This window comes from Balaenoptera borealis (genome assembly GCF_965194805.1).
Source record: "Balaenoptera borealis genome assembly, chromosome: 2".
NCBI classification, from domain to species: domain Eukaryota; kingdom Metazoa; phylum Chordata; class Mammalia; order Artiodactyla; family Balaenopteridae; genus Balaenoptera; species Balaenoptera borealis.
The window spans coordinates 127,128,159-127,141,668 of NC_138867.1; the positions used below are offsets into that span (position 1 = coordinate 127,128,159).

Below are 13,510 nucleotides of genomic sequence, written 5' to 3' on the forward strand. Positions count from 1 at the left end.
TTTATCAGAAGCCAGACACTGTGCTAAACCCATGAGATGAATTATCTGATTTAATCTTCACAAAAGCTCCGTGTGATAGATACTATCATTAGATTCATTTTACAGACAGGAAAACTGAGGTTCGAAGAATATGAGACTTGCCCAAAGTCACACACTATTAGGTCACTCCAGCATGTGTCTCATACTTTGTTCCATTTCTCTAGGGTAAATGGGGGAACCTAGAAGGGGATGTTTACAACAGCTGGCCTCAGACCTATGACACCATATCATCCTCCCTAGGGAAATCCCCTGACAAGTACAGAAAATAGTTTGGGGAGGTGGCATGAAAAGCCTCAGTAGAAATAAATATCAGGCTGACTCCTGGTGAAAAAGTGAATCCAGGATGCCAACCAATTCAACAGCAAAAATCTGGTGAAACAATAAGGTAATTGAATGATAGTATTATAAGAACTTTGAGGATGTTTTCTTCAATGTTGGTTGGTTGGCGGGTTGGTTGGTTTTGAGCTGCAGAATTCTTTTACATGAAATCTTGGGTTGAACAACAGGATGTCAAACAGGAGCAGAGCTGCTCCAGCTGAAGCTGGGTGTCAGGGACTAGGAGCAGAGCTCCCTAAGATACCTTCACAGGCTGAGTTAACCCCCTCATTTTATAGATGAGAAAAGGGAGGGCTAGAGAGAGAGCATGATATGCTAGGGTCATAGAGATGTGATTAATGTGCCTTGTTTTATTTATTGTGCTTAATTAACTGTGTGCCAGGTTGTTTTAACTGTTTCACATGTAGACTTAATCCCTACCACAACCCTATGAGGAAGGCATAATTATATCATAAAATCTACAGGTGAGGAAACTGAAACACAGAAAGGTTAAATAAATTGCTCAAGCCAAATCAAAGAACTAAGATCAAATCCAGACACTCTGGCCTCAAAGGCCAGGTGATTAACTGTGAGGATGCCTGCCTAAGAGGAGGTAGACTGTGTCAGATCTAGAACCCAGGTCCCTGCCTTACAGACCGGTGGTCCTTCATGTTCCCACAGCCCCCATGCAACGTCTGCTCCCATGGGGTGCAATGACAACAGGATTTAGGGGGAGGGTCTGAAAAGTATATACATCTTAGAAATCTGGAGAAGCTTTCTTCCAGATTTGTTTCCTAGCTGAAGGTCATGCCTTTGTGCCAAGGGCATTTGCTTGCTTATAAAGTCTAGGGTGGCTTAGTCTGGGAGTCTCTCCCTGCTGGAGGTACCAAGGTGCCTAGGCTGAGACTTCAAGCAGAGGAAGCAGAACGTGGCTGCTTCAGATTCGCTTTAGGAACCTCTAGTGCCTTCCATGTTGTCGAGCCCAGGTCACAAGACTACAGGGGGAAGTCATCTCTCAGAGAGTAGAAGGCCTTAGCTAGAGGTTCTCCTGGGCTCCCCCTCCAAGGAAACATGGCAGTGCTCCAGGAAGATACGGAATCCTAACAAGGGTTAGGAATGATTTCTTGGTGTAATGCTCTTCTGTCTCCCAAACAAGTCCTCCCCCAAAGCCACCACTCATCCTGATAAATGCCATACATGAGACCACAGGGCCTCACCTTGGTCTTGCTGTGAAAAGAAGCGAGGAGCTTGCATTAAGGTGACCAAGAACCCCAGTTTGCCTGGGACTGTCCCGGTTTTAGCACTGAATGCATCCTGGGAAAGCCCTGGGTCCTGGTGAAACCGGCAAGGTTGGTCACCCTGTGTCAAGTCTCAGATGACTTGACAATTGTTAGAGCAACAACTCTGTGACCTCAATTTGACATACAAAAAAAAAAAAAGAAAGAAAGAAAAATCACACTATAACAGGTAGGAGGCAGGAAACTGCCTGTTTTTCTCCAGTGACATTAACCCTGACAAAAATAGGGTTGAGTGGCTTAGGCCAAGTTTATGACCACTCCTGGGCCCCAGAGGAACTAACTGCCTGAGCTTTCTTCCTGAACTAGGGAATCTTGGGAAGAAAGGAAGGAAGGGCTTAGTCACACCCTGGGAATGGCAGCCAAAAGCAGCACTCTCTCCTCCTCCTAGAGCAAGCTCAAAGCCTCTTTCTTCAGGAAAAGTAGATGCTTCCCAGGCTTCACTCCCTTTTCACAAAGCCAGAATGACAAATACTAAGTGAGGAAGGGAGAAGAAGAAGCCAGAAAGTACAACCATCTCCCCATCTTTAGAAGAATAGCTCCCCCAACCCAGCAGATCCCTAAGCCTTCACTGGACCCACCACCTCAGCCAAGCCACAGGCCGGGGCCCCCCAGGAAACTCACCTGGCCCCCAGGACAGACTCGGCTCCCAAGGGATGCAGAAGCAGCCACCCATGTGTGCACCATCCTCCCCGGGCCAAGGCCCCTGGGAACACCAGCCAGAGGAGCACTGGGAGGGGACAGCCTCCCAGCGGTGTCCCTCCTCCCGCCTCCTCCCTGGCACACGAGGGACCAAGTCCCGCTCAGTGCACAATGCAGCCTTTGATATCCTGGCTGCAGCAGCAGGCCCGGGGAGGATGGGAGGGGCAGCCCAGCCCTCAGGACCCGTAGTCCTTGCACTGTCAGGCCTCTGACTGGGGAGCGGAGCTCCTCCCTGCCTCTCTACAGATTGCTTCATGCCTATCAGGCTGTGGCACATTCCACACATTCTAGGATTGAGATACACAGTTAGGTTCTTGTGGGGGTGGATGGGGTGGGGGGGCTGCGGGGGGGAGGAGGAATCAAGGCTGCTGCTGTTCTTGCTCCCTCCCTGACTGGCTTGGCCCACGCTAACTTGCCTGCTACTGGGAATGGGCTCCCCACCCATCCTCTCTGTGCAAACACCTCCCTTGGCTATCTGGGTGAAGCTGGACCTGTGGGCGCAGCATCTTACTGCACCCCCAGCAGCATCAGTAAGCCAACGCCCAGCCCTGGCTCCCAAAGTCTTGGTCAGAAGGAATCCAGGAAATCTCCTGATGTAGCCCAGCATCTTACAGATAAGAGGATGGAGGATCAAGTATGTTAAGGCCACAAGTATGCACAAAAAACGGGTCACACCAGACCAAACTCTTTTCCATTTTGGATAAGGAGCAGAGCAGGGGGATGCAGTTGATACACTATGGCTGAACTTCAGAAAACCTCCCATGACATCTCTTAAAGGAGACGGAGAAAATATAGCTGAATGCCAACAATGTTAGAGGCGTGACTGATCCAACAACCTAGCTCAAGGATCATTAAGTACTTACTGTTTCCTTAATGCCCAAAGCAAAGGTTGGTGGTGAGTGGTCCAGAGAGTGAGGAGGTGTGGCCTAGGGAAGGCAAGGGTCCTGACTTGCAGGCTGCTTGGAGGCTGAACTTGCGATTAGTCTCACCAGCACTTTAAGGAGGGAGGTGGCCTGGTCAAGGTTATATTCTGGCAAGAGCACTGGGATGAGAGTGTGAAGGATAGCCTAGGGGTCAGTCTCACTGGAGTGATCAGGGGTGTCCACTGCACATCCCAGCTCAGCCCCAGGTGACAGGGCCATGTCTCTGAAGTCTGGCTTCAATTTCAGTGCTTACCTGTCTTGACTCCTAGTGACTGAATGTTCACTATAGGTCAGGCACTTATCATACACTATTTCATTTAAATCCCATAACAGCCCCATAATATTAGCATTATCATCTCTATTTTGTAAGTGAGAAAGCTAACGCAAATATAATTGCCCAAGGCCCCACCATTTATATTGTCAGATTCAGGGCTTGAACCAGGTCTAGTTGATTCCACAGCCCAGGAGCTTCTCTTTTCTAATATTCAGGCTCTTTCCATGACTACAATGAGGAAGGATTTGGTGATCTGATGCTGAGCCCTCTGGAGCTAGCTGAGCACTTACGGAGGACCCGGGAGAGGAGGGCTGGGATGGGGCCAGGAATGCAGGGACACAGGGTCTCTCTGATCACAGAACTGCCATGGAGGATGTTTTCCTTGCACACATCTGTTTAAAGTTTCCACTTCCCATAATGTGTCTCATGTCTTTTCTCCTCACCAAAGCATAGTGTTTTAAGTATGAATTAGGATGTTTTCTTGGGCCTAGGATAAAAAGGCAAGGGTTCCTTTAGAAAGCAGCCATTCGGAACTTTGGGAGGTACGTGGGGATCAGTGAAGAGAAACCATGGTCTAATTTGCACATGATGATGAATGCTCAGACTTAACATTTCTCCTTGACTTGGCTGCACACCATTTCTATACAGGTGCAGCAACAGAGGTCAGAAATTGTAAATGATCAAGACCAACCAATGGAAGGAACCCCAGGCCATCTGTCAGAGATGACACCCTGAGGCAGTTGGTTGAGACACACATTTTGGCAAATCTGAAATAAATGGTTCATTTTGGAAAAAGTCATTGCTTTTCTTGAGATGCAGGAAATCAGTGCTCTTCTGCTTATGGGTAGCTCGGATGAATTAGCAAGAACAAAGAGCTTTCCAGACAAGAGAGCAGCAGGTACAAAAGAACTAAGGCTGGAACTTGCCTAGAAAGCTAAAGGAAAAGTGTGTGTGGTCAGAGTCTAGTGAGGCAGGACCCGATATAGAGACGAGGTCAGTGAAGGCAGCAAGAAGCCAGGTTGTGTAGGACTTTGAAGGCCATCTAAAGGCTTCAGCTTGTACATTGTGTGAGATGGGAGCCAATGGAGGACACTAAATAAAGGAGTCATGTGACTGACTTATGATTTTAAAGGGTCTCTCCTCTGGCTGCTCCTTGGAAAATAGGCTGCAGCTGGAATTCCAAGTATGCAGCAATTGTAACAACCAGGAGAGAGATGATGATGGCTTGAACCAGGGTAATAGCAATGGATATTTTTGAATGAAGAGCATATTAGTCAAAGTTCTCTAAGGGAAACAAATCCAATAGGAGATATATATGTGTGTGTGTGTGTGTGTGTGTGTGTGTGTGTATATGAAAACATGGTACAATGTTCTTCTGGTGTGTGACCAGGCATTCTGATTTGTTATGGAAACCAGACACCCAGATTTTCAGGTAAAGTTTCCAAATTTTTAAATATTCACAAACTGATTCAGAACATCTTGCAAATCACTGTGTGAGCCAATACTTCAGGGCAGATAAACATGCCTGCAGGCCAAATCCAGCCCAAGACCAGCCAGTTTGCCACTTCAGATGAAAAATTGAATTTTTTTCTTGTAAAATTTACAATCTACTTGGGATAATAATACATGCACTTGGGTACTACAATTCAGCAGAAGAACTGAAAGACCATGTTATGGGTAGAATTGTGGCCCCCAAAAGTGATATATTGAAGACTTAACCCCCAGTACATCAGAATGTGATTTTACTTGGAAATACAGATTGTAGTAGATGTAATTATTCAGGTTCAGATGAGTTCATACTGGAGTAGGGTAGGCCCCTAATTCAATATGACTGGTTTCCTTATTTAAAAAAACAAACAAACAAACAAAAAATAAACCCAGCCTGTGAAGAGATAGAGACACAGAAGGTGACAATGAACGGAAAAATTAGAATTCTGCAGCTGCAAGCCAAGGGATGCCAAGGATTGCCAGCAACCACCAGAAGCTAGGAAGAGGCAAGGATCCTTCCTCTGAAGGTTTCAGAGGGCGCATAGCCATGCAAATACCTTGATTTGGGGCTTCGAGCCTCCAGAATTATGAGACAGTAAGTTTCTATTGTTTTAACCACTCAGTTTGTGATACTTTGTGAGGGCAGCCCAAGGAAACAAATGTAGACCACATGAGAGAGAAGAACAACAGGTCACTTATTCAATCACATTATTCAGTGAACAAATAATTATAGAACATCTACTATACCTAGGCATTGATCTAAGTTGTGAGGATACAGCAGTGAACAAAACAGACAAAAGACTCTCTCTTGTGTAGCTTACATTCTAGTGAGGGGAGAAAGACAAGAAACAGTAAATAAGTAACTTATGCAGTGTGTTAAAAAGATGGAAAATGTTACAGAAAAAAGGAATGGAACTGCCAGAGTAGAGAGACTGCAGTTTTCAAAAGGGTGGAGAGAGAGTTGTCACTGAGAAGGTGACAACTGAGTGACATGGGGGCAGAGGGGATCATGGGCATCCAGGAGAAGAGCCTGCCAGGAAAAGGGAAGTGCCAGCGCAAAGGCCCTGAGGCAGGAGTTTGCCGGGCATGCTGGAGGAAGAGCAAGGAAGGGTGTAACTTGAGCAGAGTGAAAATGGGGCAGGAAGCAGAGGGTACCCCCAAAGGAGTAATTAAAGAGAGTTTAAAGAAGAAGCTATTTACAATAGAGTGGGCAGGGTTAAAGAAAACCAGCAAGGATGGTGAGGCACCCCAGGGTTAGGAAGACTAAAAAACCATTAACATCCTGAAGGGAAGCCTGAAGGGACAGAGAATGGCTGTTGGAATCTAGCAAGAGCTGGATGCAGGCCAGGACTAATGACAGGAGCTGTGTTATTAATAGTGGAACACAGCTGTGGCCTAGCCAAGGCCATATGTGCACAGGCGGCAGAGGAATAAATACTCCATCCGCTCACCTCCCATCTTCCGTTGACTGAACACAACTGGAAGCCAAAGGGTGAGAGAGCTGAGTTGAGGATCCCTCTAGAGGCCAGCCTCCCGGGGGGCACAGAGCAGGGGAGAGAAGGGTGGAGAGGTGATGCCAGAGGATAACGGAAGATTATCCAGTACAAGGGGAGAGGTAACAGCATCCTCAAGATGTAGGGTTTACTGGACCACTTTAAGGAGGTTGGCTTTCACTCTGAGTGAAATGGCAGCCATTGCAGAGTTTTGAACAGAAGAATGATGTGACTTACAATCTGAAAGAATCAGAGGAGCTATCATAGGCTACTGCAATAATCCAAGCAAGAGGAAAGGGTGGCGTGGGCCAGGGTGGTAGCAGTGGAAATAGTGAGATGTGGCGATATTCCAGCTTATTTTGAAGGTAGAGGCAGAACTGCCTGTGAATGAGATGCAGGCTGTGAGAGAAGGAGTGAAGGATGGCTCCCCATGTTTGGGCCTGAGCACCTACAAGGAGCAGGGTAGCCATGACCTGAGATGGGGGTCCCACAGGGGGAGCAAGCTTGGCTGAGTGGTTGGGTGAACAGGTTGAGTATAAGAAGTCTATTCTCCATCTGCTTGAGGACGTTGAACAGGCAGTAGGATACACAAGTCTGGAGTTCAGGGGAAAGGCCTCTACTGGAATCATCAGTATACAGAGATATACTGGAGACATAAGGAGAAAGTTAGCATGTCCTAATGAGAACAGCAAAGAAAGCTTCATGGAGGAGGTGTGACTGGGGGCCTTGAAGGATGGAATTTTGACAGGCAGACATAGGTGGGAAGAGAATCCCAGACCGAGGAAAAGCCATTAGCAAAGGTGCTAGGATTGGCACTGGGGACAAGTTTAGGAAAAAGTCATTCCGTTTTAATGAGCCGAAGGACTGATGGAGAGAGCCGAGATGTAAGCCTCTTAACTTCTGGTTCATTCATCACTTATCTATTTATTCATTGAACATTACAGGTCACCTACTTTAAAGGCTATTTTTGTTGTGGACATTAATAATAATAAATGCTTACTGAGCTCTTTCATGTTCCTGTGAAAAGTCCACATTTAATCTTCACCCCCTACTTAAAGATCAGCAAACTAAGAGTCTCGGTGACTCACCCCAGCTCACCCGCTCACTGGGCACAGCAGAGTCAGGGCTTGAGCCCAGGAGGGGAACTGCGGGGCCCTGGTCCTCGCTACACAGGTTAGTGCCCGAAGCTCTGCCAGGAGGACTGATCCGCGTCTGTGCGGTGTAGACACGTGGCTGTCCCAGGTGCAGATAGGTCACCACACCACGGGCGAGGTGACGCCCAGACTTTCCTCTGCAAGGGGTGAAAGTGAGCTCTTGCCAGGGGTCAGCTGAGGAACTAGCCCAGCAGCTCAGGGAGGAGGCCTGGCTGCTGACCTTCTGACCAGGGCAGAGGTCACCACGCTGCCAGCTCTGACCTCACCCAGGACTGCTGACTGCTCTTTCCAAAACGTCAGTTTCCTGTTTCTTGGCTCCCACATCCAACCTGGCGTCAAGGGCAGGCAACCGACGCCTCACCCTGGAAGGTGAGCAGTGAAGGTGTCCTTACAGTAACGTGTCCACTCCCCAACCCCAGTTAAAGATAAAGAAACTGAGCCCCATAAAGACTAAGTCATTCGTTCAACACTTTTAGGCAATTTTGTGGCAAAGCCTCCCTCAGACCTCAAACCTCAGGACTCAGTTCAGCGTGCTTCCACAAAACATGACAAATTAATCAGTTCATGTTTTTAAATTAGGTTCCCTAGTGAGCAGGCTGGGATAGGATGGGGGGTGTGTGTGTGTTTGCCAAGTACAAGCCCAAGGTCTGACACTCCCAGGGAAGAGAATTTCTCCTCAGTCCAGCTTATCTTGAAGAGAAAGTCAGGTTTTCAGGGAATGGGAGAGCAAGGGGGAGCCCTTCCACCCAGCGAGCCCACCTCAGGTGTCTTTCCTGGGCACCTGGGCACCCACAGCCTGTGCAGCAGCATGGCTGGAAATAGTGAGAAATGGAAGGAACCTAAATGCCCATCAGTGTGGAGGTGGGCAAATAATGATGGTGCATTTAGTCAGCAGTGAAAATGCATGAAGCAGGTCTAGATAGAGAGTCAAGGGAAGACCTCTAAGACATACTATGAGGCAAAAACTGAAGAAACCTGTATATAGCACATACAGTGTGGTCCCATTTACGTACAGAAGCACACTATATATATGACTTCGGATGTATAAGAAAGGGATCAGATAATGGCAATTTGTTTATTCATTCCACAGATGCACATCGAGTGCCCTCCCTGTGCCCCTCACTGGGCTGGATGAGGGGTCAGCAGTGAGCAGGGCAGACAACATCCTGGCCTCCTGTAGCCAGTGAGGGGGTGGAATGGGGGTAAGGGAAAAGGAACATGATGTCTTTTTATTTACGTACTTCTGTGTTATGGCAAGTTTTTCAGCTAGAATGTTTCATGGTGATGTCATAATAAATACGAAACATAGGAACAAAGAGAAGAAGGTGGAAGAAGAAGAGAAGGAGGAGGAGAGAGGCATAGGTAAGCACATTGTGTCACGGGTGGTCGTGAGAGGGTGACTTTCAAGCTGTTAACACTCTGGATCTGACTTGAGGGATGGTCTCTCGTACTGAGCATCATAGAAGGACAATATCAATTGGAGAATGCCAGACACAATGTCCACAGCATCTTTGAAGTAAGAAGGCATATTCCAGTAAGAGAAAGCCCCGAAACTCCTCACAGTTTCTTGATGGTCTTCAGAGAGCCCTGCCTGTGGCTGGTTATAGCTCCCAGAAGAGGCAGCTTTTTAATCCATGGATCATCTTCTGGGGCTGATGCCGTGAAAATAACTGCACTGTTTTCTGGGAATGTAGTCTTACAGACAGGGCCTTACACCCTCCTCCCCTGACGTAGTGCCTCCACCTGACTAGCAACCTGTTTAAGGGCCTTAATGGGGCTGGGATCCATGACTAATAGCAGAGGAAGCCTCTTCTTTTCTTGAAGGTGCTACATCTCTACTCAGTCTACCTGAGAGCCAACTGCACAGTCGGTTTCATGAATACACAGAAGGGCATGCCCTTCCCCACCTGAGCACCTCCCAGCCCTGGGGCTTGTCTTCTCTGGGCAGAAGAATCGGCAAGACAAGCTATTGGTCAATAAGTTAACAGAAATGTTACCACCACTCTGTGGTCTCAGCGATCAACTTGGGCATTAGATTTGTGGTCAGACAACCTAAGTTCAAATCCTGGCTCTGCCATTTTCAAGCTGTATGCTCTTCGGCATGTTTCTAACTTTGTAAATAGCAATAATAATAATAATTAAATGGAGGTAACAAAAAAATTCTCCCTCAAAAGTGGTTGTGAGAATACAAGTGTTTATAGAGGTTTGTTTTTCACTTGTGCAAATCTTGCGTGTGTGTGTGTGCGTGTGCGCACGCGTGCATTGTTCTACTAGTCTTAGGCATTTTCTCCATGCATCTGGAGCTGGCAGGACTCTGAGGAGAAAGGGACATCCTAGGTGAGCAGAATGTGCCTGTCAACTGTGACAGAGACAAAATTTCAGTTCCAAGTAAAACCAGATCCGCCTGTCCTCAGAGAAAATCAGAAAGGTTCCTTTTGGTTACTTCGGGCAAAGGCATCCAGCCTAGGCCACCCTAGCTGCATTTCAGTCCTTACTCCTCCATTGGCTAACATTTTCAACAGACAGGAATTTTACAAGCTGTTTGCTTAAGGAAAAAAAACAAAATCTCATGCTCAACTATTTTCATCATTATGATATTTGGCTTTGTGACCTAGTAAATATTTTTAAAGCAAAAGGAAATGTGTCCGTCTGTCTCTCTCCATCTTTCTTTCTTTTCTGGTGTTTTCATTGATAAATTTCATTGGGTGACATTGGATGAGTCAGCCGTTTCCCCTTTAGTTCTTTCCCCTCTTCCTTATGTAATGTAGTTTTGAGTCCCCACACCATTCAAGTCTTGCTCCAGTGAAGACTTTGTCCAAGTTCCTCTGGAAGTGGGGTGTCCAGATCTCCATCCAGTTGGCCAATACAGCTTTGTATTCTGTATATAGCTCCGAGGCACTGTCCCCTCCTTTGTTTTACTTACTGTACTTCTATTAATGGATCCCAAGCTTACATCATCCTACTGAGTCAGGAGACAGCTCTTATTCTATTCACTTGGAGAGATTTATCAAAATTCAGATGCCTAGAATACTCTATGACATAAATCACAGCAAGATCCTTTTTGATCCACCTCCTAGAGAAATGGAAATAAAAACAAAAATAAACAAATGGGACCTAATGAAACTTAAAAGCTTTTGCACAGCAAAGGAAACCATAAACAAGACGAAAAGACAACCCTCAGAACGGGAGAAAATATTTGCAAATGAAGCAACTGACAAAGGATTAATCTCCAGAATTTACAAGCAGCTCATGCAGCTCAATATCAAAAAAACAAACAACCCAATCCAAAAATGGACAGAAGACCTAAATAGACATTTCTCCAAAGAAGATATACAGATTGCCAACAAACACGTGAAAGGATGCTCAACATCACTAATCATTAGAGAAATGCAAGTCAAAACTACAATGAGGTATCACCTCACACCAGTCAGAATGGCCATCATCAAAAAATCTGCAAACAATAAATGCTGGAGAGGGTGTGGAGAAAAGGGAACCCTCTTGCACTGTTGGTGGGAATGTAAATTGATACAGTCACTATGGAGAACAGTATGGAGGTTCCTTAAAAAACTAAAAATAGAACTACCATATGACCCAGCAATCCCACTACTGGGCATATACCCTGAGAAAACCATAATTCAAAAAGAGTCATGTACCATAATGTTCATTGCAGCTCTATTTACAATAGCCAGGACGTGGAAGCAACCTAACTGTCCATCGACAGATGAATGGATAAAGAAGATGTGGCACATATATACAATGGAATATTACTCAGCCATAAAAAGAAACAAAATTGAGTTATTTGTAGTGAGGTGGATGGACCTAGAGTCTGTCATACAGAGTGAAGGAAGTCAGGAAGAGAAAAACAAACACCGTATGCTAACACATATATATGGAATCTAAAAAAAAAAAAAAGGTTCTGAAGAACCTAGGGGCAGGGCAGGAATAAAGATGCAGACGTAGAGAATGGACTTGACACAGGGAGGGGGTAGGGTAAGCTGGGACGAAGTGAGAGAGTAGCATAGACTTATATATACTACCAAATGTAAAATAGGTAGCTAGTGGGAAGCAGCCTCATAGCATAGGGAGATCAGCTCAGTGCTTTGTGACCACCTAGAGGGGTGGGATAGGGAGGGTGGGAGGGAGACGCAAGAGGGAGGAGATATGGGGATATATGTATATGTATAGCTGATTCACTTTGTTTTAAAGCAGAAACTAACACACCATTGTAAAGCAATTAGACTCCAATAAAGATGTTAAAAAAAAAAAATTCAGATGCCTAGATCTTGCCCAACCTCAACATATCGTTATCTCTGGACGCGGTGTGATTGGAGGTCTTCTTTTAGATCCATTCCACGTGATTCTACTGTGCATCCAGATTTTGGCAAATAATACCCCAGATATTTCTTTCACAGGGATGAAGGGCAGGTAGGTATGTATTCAGGGGTGTATATTTCCTTCCTTCTGATCCACGCCAAAGTTAATTAAAAGCCTTAAGCACAAGAAGGCAGCACACGCAGGGGCATCACACTGTGAAAAGAATCTGAGAGTGTCGCTTTTATTCCTCAAGGTCCACAAATAACCAAATAACAACTTACAATTGTACAGGAGTTCCCTATTGACAAATTCCTCCATCTCACTACATCTTCACACCATATCTGTGACATAGGGGTTGGACCTGTCATTTTGCAAGTGATATAAGTGTTGTCTGAGAGAAGTCAGATGACTTCTCCAAGGTCTTACTATTAGTAATTGGCAGAGATGGATTTTCTCAAACATTCCAGCCAGCACCAGCACATAGAGTAGCTTTCACTACTTAAGACATCCAGGAAGACATGAACCAACACCGTCGTCAATTAGACCCCTATCTAATAATAAAGATCAGAATTATTTTAACCTACACAGAACCACATATGTACAGGGGTCAAGAAAACAAGCAAAACAAGTTTATCATACATGCATTATAACCTAAAGGTTTCAACAATACGTGAGCACACAGGGAAAGTAGGAAAGAAAAGCCATTTAAATAGGGTGGCCAGGGCTTCACAGACTTTAACATGGATGTGAATTATGTGGTGTGGTAGACAGAACAATGGCCCCCAAAGATGCCCTAACCCCCAGAACCTGTGAATAATGTTACCTTTCCCAACTAAAGAGACTTTGTTGGATATGATTTAAGTTATGGAATTTGAGAAGGGGAGATTTGGATTATCCAGATGTAATCACATGGATCTTTATAAGTGGGAGGTAAGAGGGTCAGAGTCAGAAGAAGATGTGATGGCAGAACAAGAAGCAGAGGTCAGAATCAGAGAAAGTCATTTGAAGATGCTACTATAATGCTGGTTTTAGATGGAAGAAGGGACCATGAGCCAAGGAATGTGGGAAACCTCTAAAAGCTGGAAAAAGCAAAGAATGGATTCTTGCCTAGAACTTCCAAAAGGAACGCAGCTCAGCCAACACCTTGATTTTATTTAGCCCAGTAAGACCCACTTCAGACTTCTCACATCAGAACTTTAAGATAAGAAATTTGTGTTGTTTTAAACCACCAAGTTTGTAATTTGTTACAGCAGCCCTAGGAAATGAATACACCTGGAAACTGGTAAAATGCAGATCCTTATCCCGGGTCTAGGAAGGCGTGGGAAACTCTGTTGGGAGCATGGTGTGGTACCTGTGTGCTGGTCCTTGGACCGCACCTTGAACAGCAAGGCCATGAGCAAATCCCCTGTAACAGTTCCTCCAATGACTGGAGGCCTCCACTTAGCAGAGCATGGAAGCATTGATCCTGCAGATCCCTGAGTTCCTTACCTCTGACGGCCCAAGCATCCATCCA

General features: G+C 45.7%; 1 protein-coding gene across 8 annotated transcripts in view; it reads right to left on the reverse strand.

Annotated features, from left to right (window-relative positions):
* Positions 1–2,549, reverse strand: part of SH3TC2 (SH3 domain and tetratricopeptide repeats 2) — a 67,304-nt gene extending 64,755 nt beyond the window's left edge. For 7 of the 8 annotated variants that reach the window (XM_082382629.1, XM_082382630.1, XM_082382628.1 and 4 more), the window contains exon 1: positions 2,274–2,456. In XM_082382629.1, the coding sequence (XP_082238755.1) occupies positions 2,274–2,325 (52 nt within the window). In that variant the 5' untranslated portion in view covers positions 2,326–2,456. Of the gene's footprint in view, positions 1–2,273 lie in introns of all 8 variants that reach the window. The other variant, XM_082382627.1, reaches the window with a different exon arrangement.
* Positions 2,550–13,510: the final 10,961 nt, after the last annotated feature.